This window comes from Bombus affinis, chromosome 7 (genome assembly GCF_024516045.1).
Source record: "Bombus affinis isolate iyBomAffi1 chromosome 7, iyBomAffi1.2, whole genome shotgun sequence".
Classification (NCBI taxonomy): domain Eukaryota; kingdom Metazoa; phylum Arthropoda; class Insecta; order Hymenoptera; family Apidae; genus Bombus; species Bombus affinis.
Window position 1 is genome coordinate 15768916 of NC_066350.1, and position 25824 is coordinate 15794739.

A 25824-nucleotide genomic window follows, 5' to 3' on the forward strand; every position below is an offset into this window, starting at 1 on the left:
CTCCTGCTTGCTAACTATTCGAAAACGTTGAGATATCGGGGAAAATTCTCTCGATTCTTCGTCAAGATACGTGTTATGTGTGGAGAGTTCGCTCTTGAAGAATACATTAGTGCACTTCGACGAATACAATTTGATGGCACGAGAGTTTCGAGTCGTTCCACTTAGACTTTATCTACATCGAAGTAGAACAAGTCAGGTAATAACTACACACGGGCAAATTCATGGTCTCTTCCACTTTTATTAGATTATAAAAATACTAATGTCGGGTACTAAAACGTAATATTAAAATAATATTAAAATTGGTAGGTAACTACGTAACTTTCTAGACCCTAATTTATTAACCCGCTGAAAGCGTAATCACCGGATTTAGTGCAGAGAAAAATTATGGATTATAAAATCAATCGGCATATTTTCAGGTTGCAAAATTCGCAGCATGATTCTTATACAGGACGTATAACACTGTATTACAATATTGTACGTAATACTATGTACAATAGATGTATGATAACAATACATATAATTTAATTAATAAATTTAAATCCTTTAACACACGTCTGCTTCGTATATGTTATATTGTGTCGCAATTTTGCGCGAATACAAAATTCTGATTGATTACTCGTTTCTTTGGTATTTTAAATTAATCGTCGCGTTGATGTCCTAATGCTTATGAATGAGAGTAAACGTACGTATACATATACGTTGGTATTCGTGAATTATAGCAATCAAAATCATACATTCGCGAGACAAAGTTGATGCGAAAGCGAAAGACGGAAAGAAAGAGACGAGCAGATGCCAGTTCATCCAGAGCGGCAAACAAGGGGGATGAAGAAGAGAGAAAAGGGCTGCTGACAGACAGTGACGGGTACCACTTTATCCGCGACACGATTCTGCGCTTACCACAGCCCACCCATTCACCATCGGCGTCACCGATGCCACCCACGACCGATCTGATCTGATCTGAACCTACTCGATCCGATCCTTTACTCGCGCGCTCCGTATATCTGCCGCCTTCTTCTTCCATCTTCGTCCTCTCTTCTTTTCCCTCGTTACACAACACGAGTCTCTGTTTACGCAGCGCTCGTGTTGCTTATTTTTACCGAGAAGACAGACACGTTCACGTTCCAGCGAAAAAGAGGCACAACTACGATTTGGGAATAGAACACCGATCCGACCTCATTGTAGACAGATCGTACTTAAAAGATACACAACACCTATGGAAGTTTCCTGTAAATTCGGGGTTAATAGGAATCGATGGTACATCTATCGATGGGAAAAGTGTTTTACCACGAACGAGATAAAGCGAGATAACACGCGATGTACTTTTGCGTTACTTCGATTTATAGAAGAGTAAGATAGCTCGGAGCTAATCGAATTAAAGTTAATGCAAATGTGACGGAAGAACGTCACGATAGTTCTTTTGTATCTGAACAGTTAAATTATCGAAATAAATCATTTTATCGCTACCATTCGGACAGAAATAACAAAGCAAATAATACAAAACCAGAAATTCAGAAACCTGTGAATTTTAATTAAGAATTCACATTTTACTATATATATATATATAATACAATAGAATAATTCGCATATTGTCTAAATTTTAGTTAAAACCAACGTCTCTAAACATTCAATAATGTATGATCCTCGATGAGAATGTTGAAAAATTGAAATATTTATTTCATACCATATTTACGATTAATTCTCCACTCAATAGATTTAAATCTCTCGTTTATGAATTTTACGATATACATTTTTGATCAATTATTTTCAGCAATATTTCGAAAAAGTTTTACCATCATTATTTATTATTATTATTATTTCTTTATTATCATTTCTAGCAGAAATAAGCACTGCAAATTCACGAAGGGTTCAATTTCGATTTTGCATATTTGTGTACGTTTCTCGCCGGTGGAAATGCGTTGCATGAATTTTTGCCAGCAACTTTCGAGTCAATTTCCGCGCAAGAAGTAATCCGATGCATGGTAACATGTATCACGCGTGCCGCTCTATATCCTTCCACGAGGATTATGGATTTCTGAATCTCTCGGAGCGAACACACGTGCGATGTGTATACTATATGGTCCCTTGCATCCGTAAATGGTATGTGCATCACTGCTCCTTCATGACGCATCGACGTGAATGGATAATAAGTGAGATACGAGCGAATCTATTCTCCGTGAATTTTAACGAAAGAAACCCATAAAATGTCGTCGATCTCTGTAACTCTAAATATTTCCACCTTGTGATTTTTAATGCTTCTTTGATCAAAGATTTACACAGATTATCGGATAATATACAAATTTGTATTCTTGTCAGAGATCGAGTCAAGATTCAGAAATGCCGCCTTTCACCTGTATCCTGAATAAGCTCGAGCTTCTAGATTCGATGGATACTTCAGCCAAGATTGATGGTACCAATCTGATTCATGCTCTTGATGAGTTGAAAAACTTTTTCTCGGCGTTCTTTCGCAATTGCGATTAACGTTGAGGCACTATCAGCAAAATGAAACGTCAAAGCTAATTCGAATCATGACGAGGTATTCGAGTGAAATCTACCGAGAGAAAAATGGTTTCGAGCTTACAGTCCAATATCTTGGCCCAGCCCGTCCGCCTGATTAAACTTCCCTGATTTTTACCTCTACAGCTTTTCATGTAGGCCGCGGCTTTCCATTTTATGATCCAACTTGAGAATTTGATTCACTGCATAATGTCCAGGACAGAGTATATTTTACTCATGTAAATGCGAACTATTCCATGAATCTTTGTCACCGATGGCAATTCACGGTGGAACTTTATAAATGTAACGATACTCTATAAAGAATCGTTTTACAATTTTTACTTAAAAATATTTCGTTTTACCTTCGCATAAATAAACGAAGCGCAGCGTACCGCGATTTTACAGGAAAATACCGAAATGTTCACGGGTCACAGATTGATACCGTTCAAATAAAACCAATATAACATAGGCAACACAGCGTTCGCGATAATGAACGCCGTAGCTATTCATATCTTGCATTTATTCAGGAACTTCGTACCGAATACCAAGCTCCGTACGAAGCATCTGGTGAACCGCGATCTTATCTCTCATAAAATATTATCGAGGCACCATCTGCCAGTTACGCAAAATCTGTTGGGGAAACGTTGCATTTATCCATTTCGCGATGTTGCAGCCACGCGGAAGTAACGCATTCGTAGATTAAAGAAAGTAATCGCTTAGGAGTATGTATCTTCGAGCCGTTCCACCGTGACTCCACCCATTCCTCCCCTTTCAACAGCGGAAAATGACGGAGTTTCCTTTTTCTGGGGCACAGTGAAAAATTTACGGATTAATATTCGTCTGATGCAAACGGTTCCACAACCGAGAAAAGGAATAGCGTGCGAATCTGAAATCCGTGCGACGCCGTGATCACGAAAACGATGAACTTGGTAACTTTTGAAATGCTAGGACCATGTGAAAAGAAAAAGAAACAACAATTTTAATCTGCACGAGATATCAAATTTCCGAAACACGTGTCTCCAAGGACTCCTGTTTAGAAAACACCGACGTTAAAAGAAGAAGCGAAAGAAAAAACGCGAGGAAAAAGAATAATCGATTAGTGAGCCTAAAAGGAGTATCACCATTCGTACAAGCGTAAAGGAAAAAAAAGATGAAAAAGCTGAGGGAAGGATAAAAATTTCTACTTGGCAAGTGACGAGTCCCTAAATACTAGCCTCGTAATAAATAAGAAACAATTTCGTAGCCATTAATTCTAAGTATTTAATAACCCATCTTCTGAAGAAGAAAATCGATTCCAGATAGCGGAACACACCCCAGTGACTCGGTTCGGCGAACGAGCCCGAATCCTTCCTGGCCAGTCATTTTGGCTCGCGGCCACTCTTTTCCCCAGCGTCTTGCTTACTGCTGCTCGATGAACCTCCTAACGACCGGTCTCTGTCGACTAATTTCAGGGCTTTCTAATTAATACAAATAACCTTGGCGACCGGCAGCTCGTAGTCCACGCGGATCCACGCTTTCTCCTCGCGAATTAACCCGTCGTCCCACTCTGCTCCGTAGGCTCGTTCTCGAGGCTCGAGCCGGCCATGCACACTGCAAAAAGGACGGGGCCACCTCGAAGACCTCCAAATTACCGGCATTTATATCCCGCGCCGCTAATGTCGACTTCGGAATAAACGCTTCGGAGAAGTCGCGGCTCTTAATTACCGGCGGCCCACCGTGAAACTTTGTCTTGCTAAAATAGTTATGAATATTTATAGTTTAATTGTGAAAGAGAAGCCGTGAGCGTGCTCGCGGCCCGCTGCAACCCCGGCCGTGCTTTTGCAACCCTTTAGCCGGTTTTGTTTCCTTTCGTTTGTGTTCCACTCTCCGTTCCTCCTCCTCCATTACGATCTCCCTCGTCCTCCGCCTCTCTTTCGTTGTATACTCTTCCACGAACGCGTAACTCGACCCGCAATTCGTGAAAATATATTTTGAGGGAGAGAAACCTTCCGACTGTTTTACTAGTCTTTCCTTGAAATTTCGTCTACACGTGCATATGTATATTACTTTCTCGCGTATCTATGTGGCAACAGACCTTCCGACGATCAAACCACCCGTCTACCCACGCTTTCATCCTTCGCATCCGCATTATTAGTTTCAGGAACCTTCCGCGGGAAGGAGATCCGACAAAGAAGTTAATTAACTTCCACGTTTCTTCGTCGCTCAAATAACGAACCGAGAAACGCACGAAGCGTAAACGGTGTGGACGATTTATAATTCATTCCGGCTCAAAGTAACGGGGGAATGATACGGTGGTAGCGTTTCGAAGCAAGGAATGAGAAGAGAAGGAAGCAAGGGTATGATGATGCGGCTGTCGAAAAACGTTCGACGTCCGCGACCCTTTTCACGTCGTTTGAAACCCAAAGCGGAAAGCGGCATCGGGAAAAGCGTTTGCTCGTGCCTCTCCCTCTTCCTCCATGCTCGGCTCCTTTCGTGTAAACAATAATCCTGCCGTGTAAACAGTTTGATAACGAGAAGGGTGCAAGCTAGGTCCCTTTCTCGCGTTCGCTACCCCACGAGAGTGAGGTTTGAGAGTTCGTCCGGTGGAAAGGATTCGGCGTGCACGCGCTCAGACGTACGCACGCGCGTTTCCGCGCTGCGTTTATTTAAAAACATTGTTTATATAAAGCGATGCAAATGCCACGCTCTCGTATTTGACGTGCAAACAACCGCCGTGCCGCGTCTCCGCTGCGGCTAATGACGCTCGTCTGCCGCTCTTTTCGGAGCCTACCACTTCGACAACGATCCGCGAGCATGCATGCAATGTCCCCGCGTGTTCTACACGGCCGGAAAAACCGCTGGGAACCGCGTTTCGATGTTGGAAACTCGGATAGCGCCGCCTGTAACCACACTTATCGGATTCACCACACTTCATCTCGATGGGATATTGGAATTTACGTCTCGCAGCGATACGAAAGAGATGGAATTCATTGCACTTTCCACATGTGGTAACGTAAAAAGAGAGCAAAAAAAAAAAAAAAAGAAATATAGCAATTTCACGATACAAGAAAAAATTCGTAGGGAGGCAGCCATGATAGTAGCGAAAAAGATATGGCATTATATTGGAAGATCATAGAAGAGAAACATGATACGTCGTATCTTGTTTTTCGTACGAGTACAATTTGAGAAGACACTTTTATTTTTTCCTTTTTTTCAATGAATTTTTTCCACTGTAATTTTCATTTATTAGAATAGAAATATGTTAGGTTTAACTTGAGCCTATAAATACGATTATGGTAATGAAAGCGTATTTGAATAATAGATATAAATCTATAATGAGACTGTCGTTACAGGTGAATGCTACGTAATTAGTGATTTTAGAAATCTTTCAACCATAATTTCTTTAAAGGCGAGATAGAATTTAATATAATCGCAATGGGTAGGTTCTATGTTGTTCTCGATGAATCCAATTATCAAAATTCAATATTATTCCTTTTGATCCTGCGCTGAGCGTTTTAATAAAGTTATTACTGCATCTTGAGATTGTTATGAAAACGATAATTAATTAAAATTCAATTTAGATAAGGATAAAACACGCGAAAATAAATATTTAAATTCACAAGTATCACATTGTGGGAATGCTTGCCGATGCTAATATAATTGGAATAATTTATGAAAGCCAACGGAGAATAATATAAACTGTATGGAATAGATCACAATTTCAAGAACAAACATCGATGACGAGGATAATTAATCGAACATCAACAAGAAAATAGATATGAATCGTTTAATGTCATAATTAATTTCTAATTAACATCGTAGATACAGTACAGTCCTCAAAATTGGTTGGCTCGTTTAATTAGGTGATCCTCTAATCACTCGGAGCAGTATATTTCAATGATACAATCTGTACACGACGTTCGCTGCATTTATTTCCTCATCGTCCCCTGATTTCATCGCAGTGCGCCCCTCTCAACAACCAAGTTACAGGATGTTGAAATCCACCACCATGACGATGCTCCCCTATTCGTTACACCTACCCTCGCGTAGCTTCCACCCTCGCAAAGGTGTTGAAATTATCGATCCTCGGTGACTTTCATTTAAATGACAATTACCAGTGAGCGAATAGTTCTGCCATTTCGTTCGATAAATCTAAAAGAAATCGCCACTTTTGGCCCAATAGAATAGGAAATAAAAGTTATTTCGTAGTTACAAAGTAGGAATTAACTCGTCGAAACAGCGAGAGAGTCTGATTCGTGGTACAAAGCAGATGAACGGCTGCAGAAAATCATCGCATTGAAACACTTTGAAAATCCGGAATGCGAAAAGAAAAATAGCGACGAGTGAAAGAAGAGAGCAACAGGAAGCTGGTGTAACAAAGAGTAAACAAGCGGGTCAAGCTTTTAATCCGAAAATTCGAAGCGCGAGTTATTTCAATTTGTAGCTTCAACGAGTCGGACGAGCACGGGAAAATACTTTCTTAAATAACATCACGGCGCGTTTCCTTGGTATCGTGCACATTCGCGATTCTAACGTAGAAAAAGACGAGGGAACACTGGTTTATGCAGCATTAAGCTTAGATCTCTCGGTTTTCATTCGAAAGATTTCATGGATTCCAAGATTTCCATTGCTCAGATGCACTTAATCTTATTCGCGTGTCGCCTCGTTGGCTGGACATCAAGAATCGCCAGGGGTCGCATTTAGCAAATAAACATTTCAAGCTTAATTGCACCTTAAATTCACTATTAAAAGAGACACAAACGTTTTATTTCCATTTCCTATGATCTTATTGTACTTTATACGGTTTTCTTGCAAACACAATATTTATTGCGATGTTCTGTTTAAACATCGAGCTCTGATAATGTGCGACAAGTATCTATAATGTGTGCGAGAAGTTAATTTATTAATTTCCATTTGCAAGTTAATAAACTGCTCATAGAGCAATGTAAATTCTTCTTGTTAACATAGTATTCCTGTATGCAAATTAGGATTTGAAATTAATAAAAATGATCCACTCTATTAAAACATAATCTGATAGCTAATCTGACTAATGTTAGATGTTTTCTTAACGTGATCACGCATTTTTCACTAAAGTTCTATTTAATTTTTAAATCTTCCCTTCCTAGAAATATCGAACAAGAAATGCGTAAAACATACGCTATAACTACCCTTTGGTCGATTATCTGTCGCAGACTACGCGACGTTCATACTGCGATCAGTTTCTCTAAAATCGCTTCTACAGACCATCTGACTATTGTGCAAGTTTCTAGGGAGTTTCTTCCAGTTCTAACAATTTACTTTTATGGACAGCGTCCAAGTCGGAACAGAAAAGACAATAGGAAAATAGGAACGAGTTTTCCTTTGACAATATCTTCCTAAAACTACTGTGACGAATGTAACATTGCAAAAAATTTCCACATTCTCGGAGTACTCCTGCTGTAAGGTAGAATTCATAAAGAGAATCCTAGCAACGTGACGATTCTACATTTTAAGCGTAGAGAGATTTCAGTGGCAAAAAATAATAGAGTGAAGACACCGAGGAAATGTTTCCGCAATAAAAGACACTGCAAAGACACCATAAAGAATATCAAAAGCAGAAGTAAACGAAATCATCGCAAAATGAGATGCGCTGCAGAATATACAAGATAACTCCAACACAGAACAAGAAGTAAAATTGTATAAAAATATAATCGTATTATATAATTGTATAAAAATATAAAAAATATGCTACTTCGGAAATTCGAGGAACACCTTTAATTTTATCAATTTAGGATAAGTGTTACGTCGCGTGTGAGGTCCACGTGCCGTTGTTCAGACCCTCAATAAACCTAAGGAACCACCATAAACATAATCTTTTTAACATAATGTTTATAACTTAATCTTATTAGCTCGAAGGAGTCTCTAATCCTGTAAGTGTTTTCTGTTTATGTATGGTCCTTAGAACAGTCCTTAGGTTTATTGTACGCTCTTACAAATTACGAAGAACATTTTTCATGAACAATGTCATCCACGAGCCACGTTGGTAGGAGGCTTCCTTCTATCTTCATTCATTAACGTTCGCTATAACCAATCGGCATCGCGGATCGTTACCCTCGCTTTCCTAATGAAAAGTGTGAACAACGAAATTGCTGTCTTCGTTCAAAAAACACACCCAAACCGAGCTTTCCTCCGTAATAAGACAAGAACGGACTTTATTTGTTCTACAACGACAGATCCATCGACATCTCTGGATTGAATCTGCGACATTAGGACAGTCAACATCTCGGACTGATTCAACGTCTACAGAACAGTCACCACATCTCTAAACTGATTCTCCAACTTTGGAACAGTCAACATAGCAGCAATAATTCTCCAACTTTGGAACAGTCAACATATCTTCACCGGATTCACCCGTCAATCATTCATCTACTTCATTCATTCAATATCTTTGAACTGTTAATCAAATGCTACTCATTAAAACCACCTCTATTATCCTAATCGAAATAGGGGATCGATCTGTTCGTGGCGTCGATTATTCTAATCGTAATGGGAATTTACGACTCCCGTTGACGCGCTTCTTCGTGATCCCGTCTCCTCGCGACTGGTCGATGAAACGATAAGAAATTGCTGATGTGGAAATCTAACACGACATACCTATACTATATCTGTATATTCCTTGTGAACAACGTCATCCAAGAAATTCGTCTTATTTTCGTTTACGTTTACAACCGATGAACGTCGTATTCCGAGACAATCGAGAATCTACCGCATCGAGCTTAAGATTATCTCGATCGTCGTTGCGACACGAGTAGTCTCGGTATACGGTAGAGCGTCCGGAATTTCCTGGATAATTTGGCCAGGGCGAACCGCCAGCCTGTGATTTGCGAGCTCCCGATGGATAAAGACGATCCGCCATGGATAAGACGTCCAACCCAGACAGTTGCAAAGAGCGAGGCGATGGCGAGGCAGTACGAGAGACAAAAGGGGGTTGGTAAGAGAGAAATGGATATCAAGAAAGGGATAGGAAGAGGGCAGAGGTAAGGAAGAGGGTAGGCAAGACTCGACAATTTGCCATCGAGTTTGCGAGCGACTTCCTGGCAGCCTGAAGCTTCGTCTCCTAGACGAAGCGGAACAGAAACTACCTGGGTTAATCTATGTGAGAACCTAAGCAGCTGCCTTTGGTAGAAGGAAGCCTGTCCTTCCCTTATTTCCTTCAAGTTGACGGCGAAGAGAAACAACGGGCTTACGAAGCCAGGTTTCTTAGCCCTGCCGCCGGCCTCTCGATTACAGTTTACGCGGAATGTCAGGTGTTTGTGTATTATTACTGCAAGCAATTTACCTGGAAATCGATACCTCTGTCTCGCGGATCCCGCGAAGACAAGCGTACCACAAGTAAGAGGCACGCGGAGTTTGTTCGTTTACGCACCTCTGGCCAATGCATGCGACAACAGCAACCAGTAATAGCTTCGTATTAATTTAATAATCAACGTTAATTATGCCGTTGTTGATTCTCAAACAGGGCAACCGAACGATGTATCAGGAAATATTTTTCTCTCCTACAACGATAAAGAGAAATGAGTTGGCACGATATTGAGACTTATTTCCGAAGTAACAAAATTGGAAAATTGGCATATATATCTTATTTTGAAGAAAGAATCAACGCGTTCAAGAGACATGATCGTTCTTCCCTGCATTTTTTTCACGATCAAGCCAGTACTTTTAAAAAATTCATAAGCTCCCAATGCTGCAAAGTCAGACTTTTCTACAGAGTAATAGAACTTCCTAGCAAGGTGTATATATTATGCACAGACACTCGCAACAAATTATGGCTCAGAAAATGAGTTCTTCGTGTACTCCTGTAAACGAACCTCACAGAATAATGACTGCGGTGGTTATTATCTTCGTTAAATATGTCTGACATGTCCGATACGACGTCCAACTTACACGAACGTATCAAAACACATTCTAAACCAACATAGTCTAAGAAAGAGTACTTTTTTTCAAAAAAACATTCTCGAATCTATAAAATATTATCACAAGTACTATATCTGAAATGTCTCATACGTTTGTGCATTTTATTCTCATTCTGTGTACTTCTGTGTCTTTAAGTTAAGTTAAATTCTTAAACATCCGTAATTTATAATAGTAAGCAACCTCATAATTGACACGTCTATTATTATAAATAATAAAAATATACCAGTCCAATAAAATTGACCAAACTCTTTTTCTTTCTGTTCCAGGTAAGTGTCCTCGCGGCTCCCTTTCGTCGATAAAATTTCGGGTGTCCAGCGGTGCGAACGCTGCGTGACAGGGCAGCCAGACGCCGATGAAGAACGCGGTAGTCGAAAGAGAATGGCATGACTCGCGGCCAAATTGGACGCCGGAATGACGAATCGTCGCGGTGTTCGTATGCGAAATTCAATTAGGCCGGGTTCAACGGTTAGCCCCGCGGCCTGCCTTCGAACGAGACCCGCGAGACTACGAGACGAGGAATGGCCAGTCAATTTCAACCGGCCGCGATCTCGAACACGATCGATGTCGCGGCTGATCGAGACCCGGCCCTCTCGGTCCACTCGTTTTTCCTCCGTTTCTCGATACTCCGCGCGGCCCTTGAAATATTGACAATCACGCTTCTACGGCGTGTAAAGGATTAAGCGGATGATGCACGACGAGCTGGATCGTTCTGAGGGCGTTTCACGGGCTCCGTGGAAAAAATTGCGCTCGCAAGCTGGAACGTCGCCGCTTTTTCAGGCCCGCGTTATCGACGAACGCCGTCAGAAAACTCTCCAGTAAAATTAAGCGTCAGGATTTCTCGGGAGATTCATGCTAATTCTTTGTTTGCTTTTTGCCCGGTGATTGATCGCCGACACTCTCGACTGTGTTGAAAAATAGAGGTGGGGAGTAAAGGTGGAACGGATGAAATACTGGTTTCTAGCCGTATAGTGCATGCACGCATTATCTGAGTGTAATCGTGAAGTTCCGAATTCGTTTCGGCAAAGTCCATTGTACTTCAGCTTTGTACCTCGGTTAGTAACGGCTGAAAGAATTTTAGTGGATTTATGGGAAGGCATGGCCAGTTTGCATTATCGTATACTGCTCTGATATCGATGAAGATGTACTTCATGACAAGAAGGATATATCGTTTTTGTTCGTCGCTGTAAGAAAGAGGAGGTACGTAACTCGATACATTGTGATTTCACGAAGTTACACGTAGCTTGACAAATTAAAATGAGTTGACCATTCAAAGTAAATATGTGGAGAAGTTCGAACACGGGGTTAGATGATACCTGGAACTTGCGCGCTTTGGGAAATTTGCCGAAGAAGTTTAGGTATTTGGGGACCTGTTCGTACAGTCGAAATTAGTTTGCCAGGCAATTTACAGAACATGTTCAAATGAAGAAATATTATTTTAGAAAACCATATAATTTTGAATACACTTCTGGGAATAATGGAGTACAGAAATCAATAACAGGGAACAATTTATATTAGAAACCACACTCTAAACGTAACTTCTCATATTATATTTCTGGAAGCTCGTTTCACGTGATTTATCTGTTAAAAATTAGTCTCCAATTGATTTGGAAGATAACAAAAACTGCTTTTCCAACTTTTGCGATATATCTATATACTTGCAAATTCGCGTAAACGTTGGTTGCAGCTAACAGTTCCTCGAGAGCAAATAGGATTATAGTATAGCGATGGACGACACGGCTGGGACGTCGTCGCGTCCTACAGGCAGCTGGTTCACGCGGCTCCGAGCTAATTATTATAATTCCCACGACAACGCTGGCGCATTAAAAACTAATATCCCTGATGGGAGGTCAGAATTAATCATCGCCGGAACTGGACGTATCCAGTGACCCACTGAGACCGTGGACACGGTCCAGAAATAAGTAACTTCTCGAAAGGCCATCGGTCTCAACTCGACCTACGTGTCCGGTGAAAATGGCCAACTTGCGAATCGAAACGAACCGAGTTTGTTGACCTGTAAAAGGAATGCGCTGGTCGGTGATTAATGGCGAACCCCCACGATATTATCATTAAAGGATTGTTATTTATTTCCGGTGCAGCCGACGCATTTTTAAATCGAGACACTCCTTCCTCAGCGGTTCCTCAGATAATCGCCCGTTCGTGATACTTTCAATGGCACGATCGCTGAAATTGGTCGTCTTGGAACGTTTGTCGCGAGGTAAAATGAATGTAAAATGGATTTCAATGGAATTTATACTTCAAGCGTTCGCATCTTTGAAATTGCTTATATGTCGTAAGAGTTTCAGTTAAAATTGTTATATCAAACTTTCGATTTTGGAAATTTCACATTTCGTTCGTTTGTTCAAAGGAACTCGAGGGGTTTAAAATTGGCTCTCGCGACAAAAATCTTTTTTCATTCGGATTCAATAACTATTAATATTTTGTACCTTGTACTGTGACACAGTTACGATCAGCGTCGATAATTAAACCAACACTCCTTGTTTAAGCGACAACGGAAACGTGTCACAGAGGCGACAGTTCCGACGAAATTAAAATTCTTTCGGCGGGAAAGTCGTAAAAGTGTACGCTAATTTCCGGGACGATCGCGCCGTAACGCGAGATAACGACCGCGATAACCGATTATAGGTCTGAATTATGATGGAAGTTTAAAACTGCCCCGCCTTCAATGGTAAATGCAATTAATTAACGAGAAACCGCCCGCTTATGAATTATTCGCCCGCCCTCTTTGCCTCCTTTCACCATCGCGTGGCTCGTGTTCGTAACATCAACGTTGAACAAGAGGCTGACGATTCCGTATGAGAACCCGAGTGCCATGAAAAGACAAATGTCCTCTGGAAATACGTCAAGAAAAAGAAAATCGTTTCGCCTAATGCGGCTCGTCTCATCCTTCGATGCACGCTTCCGCTTATGAGAAAACATAATAAATTGTCACGTCGAAAGCAATCCCTGACAAAAGAATGGCTTTTCCAATTGACATTTGATGAGCTCGTATTACTGACAGATCGTTATGACATTGCATTCAATTACCCTAGATTCTGGCAGAACTCCCCTTTCGATTAGACGAAGCAATCGAATTATCAACTTCGAATTGGATCTACTAGCTTCCTATTAAAACTAGTTCGTTCCCTTAACTACGAAATTTAAAAGAAAAATTGGCTTAGTTATCGATCGATCACGAGTAACGTCGTTAGTGTTTATAACTGTTATAGAACTGCTTATAACATGCTATATTCCTGCTTCCTGGTATTCGATAGAAAACTGTCCAGTGTCCATGCGAGCCAATGATCGTACTAGGGCAGAGAGCAATTAGATCGATACTTTCAGATGCCTCGTGACCCTTATTTATTCAAGGAAGCTTGCTTGGACTTGACCAGCGTTTCGTGGAGGTCAAACACCTGATTCTCGTGGCGATACCGTGTTCGAGGCTTAAGCGTGCAACGAAGTGGGACTCGTTGGGACGTTTTAAAAATGACTGCGCCACTCGAACCGCCTACGTTCACTGACTCGCTATCGTTTCGTCTAAAGTGTCGTTGCTATCAAGGAGGAAAAGAGTAGTGGTACACGAACTGCTGGCATTGTGCTCTCAAGACCGGGAATTGCAACCGCGCGAGACTAGATAGCTTTAGATCCGATCAAAGCCTAAGGTAGAAATTTATTCCACGCTTAAAATCCGGAGTAAAAGTGTCCACGAGAAGCGAAAGGCAGGCAACGAGGTGTTTTTTACTCTGCAGTCGATCAACAGCCGTCGACAATCGCACAGAATGGCAATATTTCACGCGGTCGTTTTGCGCGTTCGAAGGCTAAAAGTTGACACCGCCACTTTCCTTCCTCGGAACTCGTATTATTCTACAAGGGTATATTAATTTAAAAAAATAGAAATCCGCGGACTGTCCGGCGTACCGACCGAATATGTAATCTCTTTTGCGCGCTCTTATTTCCTGGATAGGAAAATGCACGATCGAGCTCATTGATTTCCGATTTTCTCATCGATATCCGGCTATTCAGCCGAATCAGGCTCGTTCTTAAAAATAAAATTTCCTCCAGTGCAAAGCGCGCGGAAAGGCGAAATTAACGTTGGGCCAACGTTTCGTGTTATTCCATTTGAGCTGCCCTATAAAATACATCGTTAACGAGTTTTCACTTAAACGAACATTGAATAAAAAAAGAAGTTTGCTCGATGTCGAAAGCTTTCGTACCGTTTATTTCCAGAAATAATTGAAATAAAACATGAACTTCACTTATTTCCTTGACCGAGAAAATATCTGAGGCAACGAAGGTGACACCTCCTCGCCGTTCGCATATTTATCGAAAGGAAGACTAATGATCGCCGGGGGAAGACGCGAATAGCAATAGCTCGGGCGAGCCTCGGTGACAGATACCAGCGTCGGTGGATCGATCGACTCGGAACGAAATAAAATATGCTCGCGGGAGCACGGTCGTAATTACGAGCGGCAAAGAAAAATACCGCGTGTCATTACCGGAGGGTTAAGCAAAACTGGTCCGATTGGTTCGTGCCACGAGAACAGCAGGTTGGAACGAAGCAGCATGGAGAGAGGGTGGAGAGAAGAAGAAGTTGGAAGAAAGATACGAAGAGGTAAGAGGGACGAAAGAAAGAAGGGCGAAACGATCGAGAAGAGGAATTACTCAGATAACTGAGAACGTGGAACGAATGAACGTAGGGAACGAAGCGAAACGAGCAAAGCTGTTTGGGAAGGGGCAAAGATGGAGGCTGCACTGAAAGCTAGGGTGAAAGGGACGGCTTGCGTGCCCGAGCACGAGTTCGGTTTAGCTTCCGGTGGCTTGCATGCTACGAATCCACTTGTATTAGCCTGGTCGTACGAACTCGAGGCTCGTGGAGCTTCGATTACGTCGACTTTACGCCGCGATAGCAACAGAAACGTGTGTCTATAAGGGTATGCCTGGTACACGTGGTCGCGATAGAAGCCGTTTCAACCAGAATTCACCCACGTCGCGAAAGCTAATCGCGTCGGTTGAATTAATTCCGCGGCTGAAAATGGCTCCTACCGACACGTTGGTGCTCGCTATTTCGAGGAGGATGGCTATAGCTTCGAAACGGCTAGTCGCCTTTTCCTCGATATACATTTGGGATAGGTAGTACGTGGTCGCTCAGATTTCGATTATTGCCCCCCCAGAGCAATAGTGCGAATCGTTGATGAGCAATTCGGTTTATCGAGCGTTATCGGGAGTATGCTTGGCGAACAAGTTGATTTTGATTGTATAGGGAAGTGCTTCATTAGCAAACACAAGATTGACTAAATCCGTTTCTGGAATGTTCCATTTGTAAAATTTCTTAGAGCTAGATCTATTTAACACATTAGTATTAAGACTTGAGCAAAATAAACTACTTGCACTCTATAGGATTAATATTATTACTGAATTTTTTCAATCAGAAATTACAAGTTACTTTTTGTGTAACAATAGCAGGTCGGATAATAAAGAAAAAGTCTACAAGTGAATTTTATTAAAAAGTAAATTACAAGTCAGCTAACTGTTCTATTCAAGATGAAATTATAAACTCGTAAAAGTAAACTACTTAAGACAACTTGTCTCTCGTCAATTCACTAATGTTATTGATTATTAAACTGGCTTTGAAGACTTGTTTATTCCTCGTGATAGATCAAATGTTATGATTGTTTAGGATTGACTGATGTTTACACGTAGTGTAGCGACTAATAAAATCTAACTACCGCCTATTACTGTGGGAAATAACTATTAGAACGATTGCTAAGAACTAGAGACGATGAGAACTATTAGACTAGAGATGACAAGTAACTATTAATTATGACAAGTGACGACTACGTATGACGAGTACCGACTTGTTGATGAGTAACGACTGACAATGACAACCAGCAACTACGGAACATGATTAACTACGGCTTATTTCTAAAAGGCGATCAATTCGCAGTCATCTCTTCTGGGGATAGCGACGTGGCAACAGGGTGAACCCCGCCAGATCAAGACTTGTCATTACAAAATACCGAGAACCGTTAAGCCCGGTATCTTAATACTTTACCGACCGATAACCGATTAATCGGCTTTTTATCGCCGAAAATCGTTTTCATTATTTGAGCAGTAATTTGTTATTTAGTACTAAGGTACCTTGCTCAGTTGCGTTGCTTTGTAAGCTCCTACAATTTTATACCAATTTGAAAAACTTACCATTCGCGATGAACGAAAAGAACGGTATTGTCGAGTCTAAACCGAAACAAAGCCAGCGCCAGGAAGAATCTACATCTGAGCTGCCGGTCGGACGTGCGTATGCTATTGAACCGCTAGCGGTCGATAAAGTGTTAATTCCAGAAAATCTTTTGGAAAATCCTTTATGATAGCTCGTTAGGAAATGAACAATGATATCTAACAAACGAATTTTCGCCAAGTGCGGCATATGGGCTGCAGGCCGGCCTGTTAAGAAAATTTGTCGAATAACGAACGAACAATATCTATTGTGTAGTCTGGTACGGTATTTTTATTCTTATAATTCGCCTGAATCTTATACGCTTACTGAACATATTATCCACTCAACCCTCATCTTTAACGAGCAAAACGCTGTTCATTGAAAAGGATCACCGAAGCAATCCGGACAATTTCGAGGAAGAAACACGGACGAAGTACGTGTCGACGCGACGAAAACGGGTCCGCTTTTTTATGATACTTCGAGCAGGGCTAGTTAAGTTAAATAATAAATGAAGATTGGCCCGAACAGTCTGTGCCGAGGGTTGGAACCGAGCCACTTTGATGTCTGGCGGCAGCCACCGATTATGGAATCAATTATTGCACGCCACTCTCTTTCGTTCTACGTCCCTTTTTCGCTGGAGTACCGACGCGGCTCGCCTTTCAGCCCGCCTCGCGTCGAATTCAGCCCCTTCCCTTTCCCCAGTCCCCAGTCCAAAAGGCCAACAAGTCCTATCTCCGTCTTCTACATGTCAGCGTGAAAGAAGAAGATTTATTCCGTACAGGAAGAAATTGCCCGGTCGAACGGAGTCACGGAGATTCGATTCCACGAAAGGTCAGACCAGTGCAGGTTAAGGTCCACCCGCGTGTACAAGGATGCCGCTATTATCGTCGTATAATCTACGCCAATTACCTTTAGCGTACGAGAATATCGCGGAAACAGGACCCTAACTGTCAGTACGTGGTTATTTCTTTCGGTCGTGAACCGATCGATCGAGTTCCAGCTTAACGACAAACCATATGATTTCGATAAAAACACCGATGTAAGCAACGAAGAAGTAATCATATCGAAAACAAAGTCTAAAGTGTTCGAATAACTTTAATTTGCTGTTCAAACGTCGAGTAATAGAAGAGAATGAGGAGATGAATACGATTATTGTTCGCATGAACGCAATGGTAGGGTATTTATCCAAAAACATATACTTTATTACAGCGTCTATAATACAAAAGCGCATGGTTGTACTCTATCAATAATATACAAACGCGAGAACAATATCGGAAATAATATTGACGCTATTTTATAATAAATAGTCCGTCAACACTGACTTTTATTCTTCTTGCTCTCTTTGATGGAGATCACGTAACGTTGAGCGACTTTTAAAGGTGGCGAATACCCATTTGCGTAATTCGCGTCCTCAAATAAGACCTCGTATTCCTCGGTGGCTGTAGTGGGTGGTTGGTTCACGACTGCCTTATAGAAACAAGTCGTTTGAGGGTACAATGCCATCACGATGGATCCTTTGGGGAAAAGAGCATGAGGATCTGTTTCAGGATTAGCCCTCATCAATGGAAGAGGTACCACTCTTCGTCTCGACAAGGTGTGCCTGTCCTTTTGCTCCTCGTCGATATCGTCCACCTCGTATTTGTTCGTCGTAGGATTAAATTGAACCACTTCTGCCAAGATCCAATCCTCTTCTTCGGACCCCTTTACAAGGGCAGCCACCATGTCTCCCATTTTCGCGATATACGTAGGCTCTGCTGGGATTGCTCCGCAGAGAGGGGGTGGTTTCGCCCCTGGTGTCTTGCCTACGTACAAAGGGAGCGTTTGCGCGGTGCTCAATACCATCTTCATCAGAGCACCTCGACGGATAGTTTCTTTGTTTCCTGCATTACGAGCTTGTATCCGTCGTTCGTTTCTAATTGCTCGAATTTCGTTGATTTTTCCCAATGCTTTACGCAGAATCTCCTCTTCCTGCTGAGAGTCGCCGATCGCTGCATTGAGATTCTTCAGCTTCTGTTGATAATACGGGGATACCTTGTCCTCTGGTGTTACTTTCTCGTAAGTTTTTATAATATTGTTCAGATTATGCTCTGAACGAATCCTTTGTGTTTCGATCTCGTGCACCAAGTGATACAGGTTCTTCAGCCGTTCCTGTATTTGGGTAGCTGCTGCATCGGCTGTGAATGGCATTTTGGATCCTTGAAATGCACGTAAAAAGAACTCGTGCAACCGGGTGTTTATCTTTCCATCTTTTGTCTGTGTATCTGAATACGCGCTCTGTGGATAGAAATAATAATTCTTCTTTGTTGATGAAAATATTCCAATATAACTTAACAGTTTATAATTATACATTCGTAATTATACATCATACGCATCTAAATATTACGAAATACGTAAGATACTAGAAGACTAATTAAATTAATTGAAAAAAAAAAGGAATATCAGGAAATCTCCCATCGCGGAAGATTTGAACGCGCGACCTCTACAACTAAAACTTAACACGCTATACGCCACGCCACAACATTTTGGTTTTTGTCAACTAAATTTCAACGGTATCTAAAGTATATAATGAATTATCTTATTAATATACATTAATTTCAGTAAATATCACTACGCAGTTGTAATTCAACGATAAAATCTTATAAAAACAAATTAATTCCTTCTCAGGTGATTTATAGGAAACCGGTTAGACAGCCAAGTTGATGAATCAACACAAACATAAAATGGCAGACGGTCGTAATAAAATGTATGGAGATATAAACGTACCTCATTCTGCAGAAGAAAAATCAGTGTCCAATTCTTTGTAGTAAACTGTTGAATATTCACCTTTCTAACACGAAGTTACAGACAGCACTAAACCGTTTCAACGTCCTACAATCGACTGTCGGTTCGCTTCTGCGCCATACTACTTCTCCCACCATTCTCGATTCTCTCTAGCACACGAAGCTTGGCTAAGGTAGTGCTGCCAGCTCGAGGCAAATGCTTCAACCAACCAAGCCGCAATAATTTTGTCCGTTGCAATATATATACCTTTACAGTTGAATTTCTCGCTAATGATTTATACGAAATGTATTGTAAAACCCGCACATGCAAGATGCCAGTTATAAAATGAAATGTAACGTAAATAACGTGGGATTAACAATACGATTTCACGAATCGACAACAGAAATAACGGTTATTTCAATGCACGAAACGAGGCGCTCGAAACAAATGTGACGTTATTGCAGCTTTCGGTGCAACAGACGGAACCAAGAGATTGCAACATTTCCCGAATATTTCAGTGTATGCACACTTTGACAGGAATCTGCACAAAGCGCGTGCGGCGTCGACTATTCCAATTTCGTCTTTCTTGTCAATGTTATATTGGTTTCTTCCTCAAGAAAATGAAACAATCTCGCAGTATTTTCAAACAAGAGGATTTCTTGATAGTATAGCGAATAGGAATTTCTGTAGAAAACACAACTGCCACAAGAATGGGGCGATGTTTATACGTATATATTTTATATCTCTTTATATGTCTAATAATCTATATTAATTTCACAGTGAAACTGCACTCTATAATGCATTTTATAAACATAATCACGAATTACAGAAAATCAATGACGGATTACACGTGATAATCAAGTAAAGACTTCGATAAACGACCTGAAGAATAATCAATTCGTTGGTAAATTACACGGCCAGCGATGGTCGCGACAACTCGCATAAATCACGTAGCGCGGAAAAGCTCTCTATCGTTCTTGTTAGGTGGCGGATGATGTAGCGCCTCGACTCCGGTCTGATCGTGCATCAGAGGCGGTGTGCATCATCGCTAACGGCCGATAGCGATGCGAAACGCTTATAGTGGCTTCTCCGCGAAGAATCCCATGAACATCGCTGGGAGAAACTGCGTTCCAGCGTGAGCGCACCATAAACGTACATAAGTGCAAGGCGGCCAGGTTCTTACGAACTTCGTGACCTATTCGCAATGAGATGCGTGTCACGCGTGCCACTGGCGCGTACGTGGCCCTTACACACACATAAGTCTGAAATCACAGCCGATTCAACCTGTTCCCAAGCGGTGTGAACAATGAGCCCGCAGAACGCGTGGGTTGAAATGTTATTTTGTTATTTTGGGAAATTTCCATTGATATGCCTGCGTGGGTTGGTTAGCAGCTAGGTAAGAGGAATATAATTTGTTTGAACACAGAAATGCAATTTCTTTGTTAGTCTCTTTCGTCTTTGATATAGGCGAACATAATTGATCGATACTTTAAGCATATGATTTCGCAATACAACTACCTTTTCTAGGTAGTTGCAATAATCATTAAGTGACATGGCACTATAACCGGACAAAAGGGCTATACATAAAAGCAATAAATTATTTGTACCTGAGCTATTTCTATAGAACAGAAGGCATTGTTCGCTCCGATTCTAAAATAGCCAACAACTTTACATACGCGTCATTAAAACTATTTTCAACGGATGATAAAAGTGAGTATGAAAAAAGAACTCTAATCGTCTGGTAAAAAAAAGTCATTTGTGACGATGACTTTGACGCATGGAGCACGTTAACTCTCCAAACATCGTAGTCACACGTGCTTCAGTCTTGAGAAACTCTCTCTCTCTCTCTCTCTTTTCCTTACCACTTTGTAATTATTACTCCTTTTGATTTATCCCTCTACCACGTCCATTTGTAACGAAGCCCCGGGAACAAATTATTTGCTCGTAAACGAAGAAAACAATAAATGATCCGACTTTATTATTACTGGATATTAAACTCTAATAGATTATCCCGGATTCGGTTGATCGATAGCGTCTGTCTTTTAACTCTCGCGTAGTATTAATTCCATTTTATTGCTGGTACCACTTTCCCACATACCAGCATGACGATCACGTTTCACCGAGCTTACGTGTACAGATAATATCCGCGTGCAGAGACCACGAGTCTGTCTCACACGCAACGATCCTAATGATCGAAGGACGTCGAAATTCAGCGGGACTCGTCAAACGCGCATTTGCACGGTCGTCGTGGTTCTCGTAGCCTGTAGCATTAACGTTACAATGTTTATTGCAACACCGCGCGCGTGTTATGCAAGACAGATACAACGCTTGAAATCAGCAGGATATTGCGGGAGGGATCGTCTAATCTTATGGAGAGTTCGTCGTATATATCTCCGTTGCTGCTCGTGCAATTAGTGTACATTCGTACATACACGATGTATTATCAACGACTATCGTCCCTGTCATTTTGTTTCTAAGCATTGATTTATTGCCGGCGCGGTTGGCAGGGTAATTATTGACTACCATACTGGCGTGCTCTGCGTACTTTTCCTTGGCAAAATCGCGAACTGATAAGCGTTCGAGCGCTCGCTCGCGTCCCGCGTGTTTTGCATATAATGCTGAGAAATTCATTTGTCTTTAAATATGATTCATGGGTTCCTCTATGCCTCGATGCCATTGAATCGTTCTGTACATGATAATTAGACATCAATGGGCCGGCGTTGTACGCCGATTAACAATTCAAATCAGCAGACGTTCTTACGACTTACTTTGCATCAATTAGGCATAAAATATTGTTCTAATGGCCGGGCCAGTACTGGCTACGTTTCAACGAGTACGATTTCTTCGTTGGAACAATTTCCTTCGGAATTCTCGTCGTTTTCTTAATTACCTAGACTCCCATCGACTTTTCACAGAATTCTGTTCGTGTAAATATTTTACAGGCTTCGTTAAGCTACTCTAGTGTACGGCAAATGCCTAGTAAAGTAGTAAGGTTAAAACGTAATCCTATTCTTAGAAATTCGTCGCATTAATAAATACGCATCTACCGGAAAACGATATTCGGTGTTGGTTACTCATTCGTGGACTTCATCGTCGAAATTCACTCGCTTCTTCGTTGAGTGCTCGCAGGACACGGACGTGGAAATCAATTCCTTTTTGCTCGACAGCCACTGGGCGAGGCCCAGAATGGGCCATTAAAACCAGTATTATGAAAGGCGACGAGCTTACCACTCACAATCCGCGATATTACACCGTATACTCGTACGTGCGTTTTCGAAGCGCGAAACAAGGCGTCTAACGAGGCGTAAGGAGATGTCGGGCCCCGGGGTACAGTCGCGCACAATGCTATTCACTTTGCCACCCTGTCTGCTAGCTGATACTCATTCGAGCACACGGTTCGACCAACGAATGTGGATTTCTGGATCGTCGCGTGTTTTTGAACATTCAATCTATTCAATGACGTTCTAGAAACAAAATATCCACGATCAAGTTGATTTTCTAAAAGTTTCTTAATTTTATTACTAGTCCCTGTGATTAGCGTGTAATTTCCAGAAATCGAACAATCGACTTCCATGTAGTTGATAAATTGAGTTTCCGTGTAATTCAACTGTTCAAGTTTCGTATCGAAAGATATTCCGCTTCCTTTGTCTAAAAAATTCTATCTGTTAGCATTTTTTCGAGAGATATAAACAAACGATAGTATTGTTCGATACGATACTTTTATAGACAGCAGTATCAAAGAGCAAGAATGACGCGGGAAGGCGCACGCGCGAAATTTATCATTGCACCAGTGACATTTATGCGCTGAGCACACGAACGAGAACAGTCAGAAAACACGAAGGAAAACAAAGAACGGCGTGGCAAAGGACGGAGGGATGCCGCATAAATCGAGGACGTTCGTCGAACAAGTCGATCGGTTCGATCGAACGATGCACGGATCGCGTATAGATCGACTTTCGATTTTCATCTAATATCGACGCTTTACAACGGCTGACTTAACGACCTGTTGCAGCCGTTAATCCGGCTACGATGCCGGATAGCAACCGGCATAAACGATATTTCAAACAAATCCTCGGCACGGCTCGGAATGGAAATGTCAAACGCAGTGAACGTTGTTGCCGGTCGTTTCGACGTCGAGTGCGAGGCCTACGAGAGCAGGAAGAACGAAATCACGAGGAATTCAGCTCGTAAATCGAATCTCTGTTCGATGGCAGAAGGGAAATCGGTTCCTCGTGACTGGCATCTGTTTTCTCTCTTTTGTTTTGCGATCGGCTCGTTTGTCAAACGATGTAGCCGAGGAAACGAATTCGCGATCGAGCGGCTTTTCACGCGGCTAACTACTATACGTTCGAAAGGTGAAGAAAATTAGCATTCAAAACCTCACGATTTCCTCTTATCCTTCAATCGCTGTGAAACTATTTTCTAACGCTTGTTTATACACAGGATAGAACGTCCTTTCTCAGGATTAATAAAGTTCGTTACAGAGTATCAAAGGCGAATACATTTGTTTCGGAAAGATAAGAACAGACAACCGTATTAAGAAGTCACAGGGAAATTAAATTCGCGTACAGAAATTGTCTTAAAGAAGAATCCGCGTCATCTGTTTTCCTAGCGCTGTATTATCGTCCTTCTAATCGGAAAACAACATGTACCACTGCCTAATGTTGGCACAACTCGCGTCTGAAATTCAGCAAATTACCATTCTCTATATCCAGCCACGTTATCGATCATCTGGAATATCTTATTCGCGATTCCGTAGCGTAATAACCGCGCGAGGTGTGATGAAAATGAATTGACTGCGCCGTCGAATGGATTTACATTTCGCGAGATTGTAAAACACGAGGAGAACTCGTGGAGATCATTTAAACAGAAACGACCTGAGTCGTTTGAAAACACCACTGTCTGGTTTACCCTTCGCTATCTTGTTCGTCCTATCAAGTCCTTCTAAACGGGAAAAGAAAGAAAAACAAATACGTAAATGAATAAAATTAAAATGATTTTTCTCTCGATACATATGAAACAAGTAGATTAGCATAAGCGTGGCTTTAATTTGCACCCTTTATCTGGATTATCTCGTTTCCGGCCTGCAACGAGCGCGAGGAACACGTTCCAAATGTAACGTTTCCCTTTACGTAATCCTGTGCACGTGCCCTGATAAGATAAACGGTAACGTTTATCATATCTCGTGGAGATTTCATGTTATAGTACAACGTTGATAGGGAAAAGAGCAGAAGATCGAATCGCTGATTCTATAAACGAGTTCCGCAGGATCTTGGTGACGTTTGATTTACGACAACGTCCGGTCGAAGGTGCCAGAATTCTAGATACGTTTCTTTTATTCCTGTGGAGACAGGATATGTCCCTCGGACTCTGTATAATTCAAGAACACGGGCATTAACGCGATTGAATCGATGCTGTCTCCACGTCGATCCCTTCGTCGTCCTTCGTCAGTCGAAATCGATTTCCCCGCGTTATACGCGTTTTCCAGTGCAAGCAATCGGTCGTACGGGATTGGTTAGTCCAGTATTTATACACGAGAAATTCTACGAAAGGTATTATTACATTTCCAAGATATCTCCTCAATATTCGTATGTACAGCAGATGAGTCACGTTGCAAATCGACGCCGCTTTTATCTCTGGATGTGATAAATTACCTACGCGAATCCCTTCGAAACTTATAAATATTAAGGCGACGTATCTCGGATCAGAAAGCAGGCTGTGTATGAACAAGAATTTTATCCTTCGATTAACGTGGGTATATTATTCTCTTTATTCATCGTGGTACGTGAAATTTAATGTATAGAAGTTTTTATTGATCTTGTTTTAATTTAATTTTGATTAGATCGTTGATTTTCAAACTTTAAACGAAAATGTGATCGCGTATATGTCACAAGGTGAACGAACGGGGAAAACTCCGAGGGTCGTATTATTTTAAGCGGTGCGGTGCGATAGCTGCACTTGAATAATTAAAACGGCCTTTCCCACCTTTCTCGATGTTACTTTTTTTTGGTGGATTGACATCGGCAAAGGCGAAAGAAGGGAAAGAGTAAGCGTACGTGTCCGTCCGAAAAGTTCGGAGGCAGCGACAAGAGAAGAGGGTCTGAAAGAGGGGTTGAAACTGCGCCTGACTGACACGTTCGCCCCAGTGACAGGTCGACGAGCGTATTAATAATAAATGCAAACGGCTAACATCAATTTCTCTCTGACTTCCTCCAACCTAGCCTCACCCTCGGCGACTACCTCAAACCATCCTTTCTGAAATTTGCCTCCTCGAACCGTAGAGAGCTCATCCACCCCTTTATCTAGTCGCTCGTTTTGCTTACTTACACGCCAACCTCGACCAGACGCTTGTCAACCAGTCGACCCTACCGGAGAAAGAGCTCGAGACACCGGACAAACTGCAAATTGGTAGGAGCCTTGTCTTT

At 41.7% G+C, this 25824-nt stretch overlaps 1 protein-coding gene and 1 long non-coding RNA gene across 2 annotated transcripts in view; one reads left to right on the forward strand and one right to left on the reverse strand.

Annotated features, from left to right (window-relative positions):
- The window catches only part of LOC126918658 (uncharacterized), a 362464-nt gene extending 349892 nt beyond the window's left edge, over positions 1–12572 (forward strand). Inside the window, exon 3 of the long non-coding RNA XR_007711391.1 lies at positions 10692–12572. This is a non-coding gene — a long non-coding RNA (uncharacterized LOC126918658). The remainder of the gene's footprint in view (positions 1–10691) is intronic.
- Positions 12573–17819: 5247 nt separating this feature from the next.
- On the reverse strand, positions 17820–19571 carry LOC126918654 (SAGA-associated factor 29). Its single transcript, XM_050726794.1, has 2 exons — positions 19403–19571; positions 17820–18913 (listed from the first exon to the last, which is right to left on the reverse strand). The coding sequence occupies exon 2, from the start codon at positions 18824–18826 to the stop codon at positions 17951–17953; it is 876 nt and encodes a 291-aa protein (XP_050582751.1). The 5' UTR covers positions 18827–18913; positions 19403–19571; the 3' UTR covers positions 17820–17950.
- Positions 19572–25824: the final 6253 nt, after the last annotated feature.

Coding starts and splice junctions, on each gene's coding strand:
- LOC126918654 (XM_050726794.1), bottom strand. CDS start 18,826: ATGCCATTCACAGCCGATGCAGCAGCTACCCAAATACAGGAACGGCTG.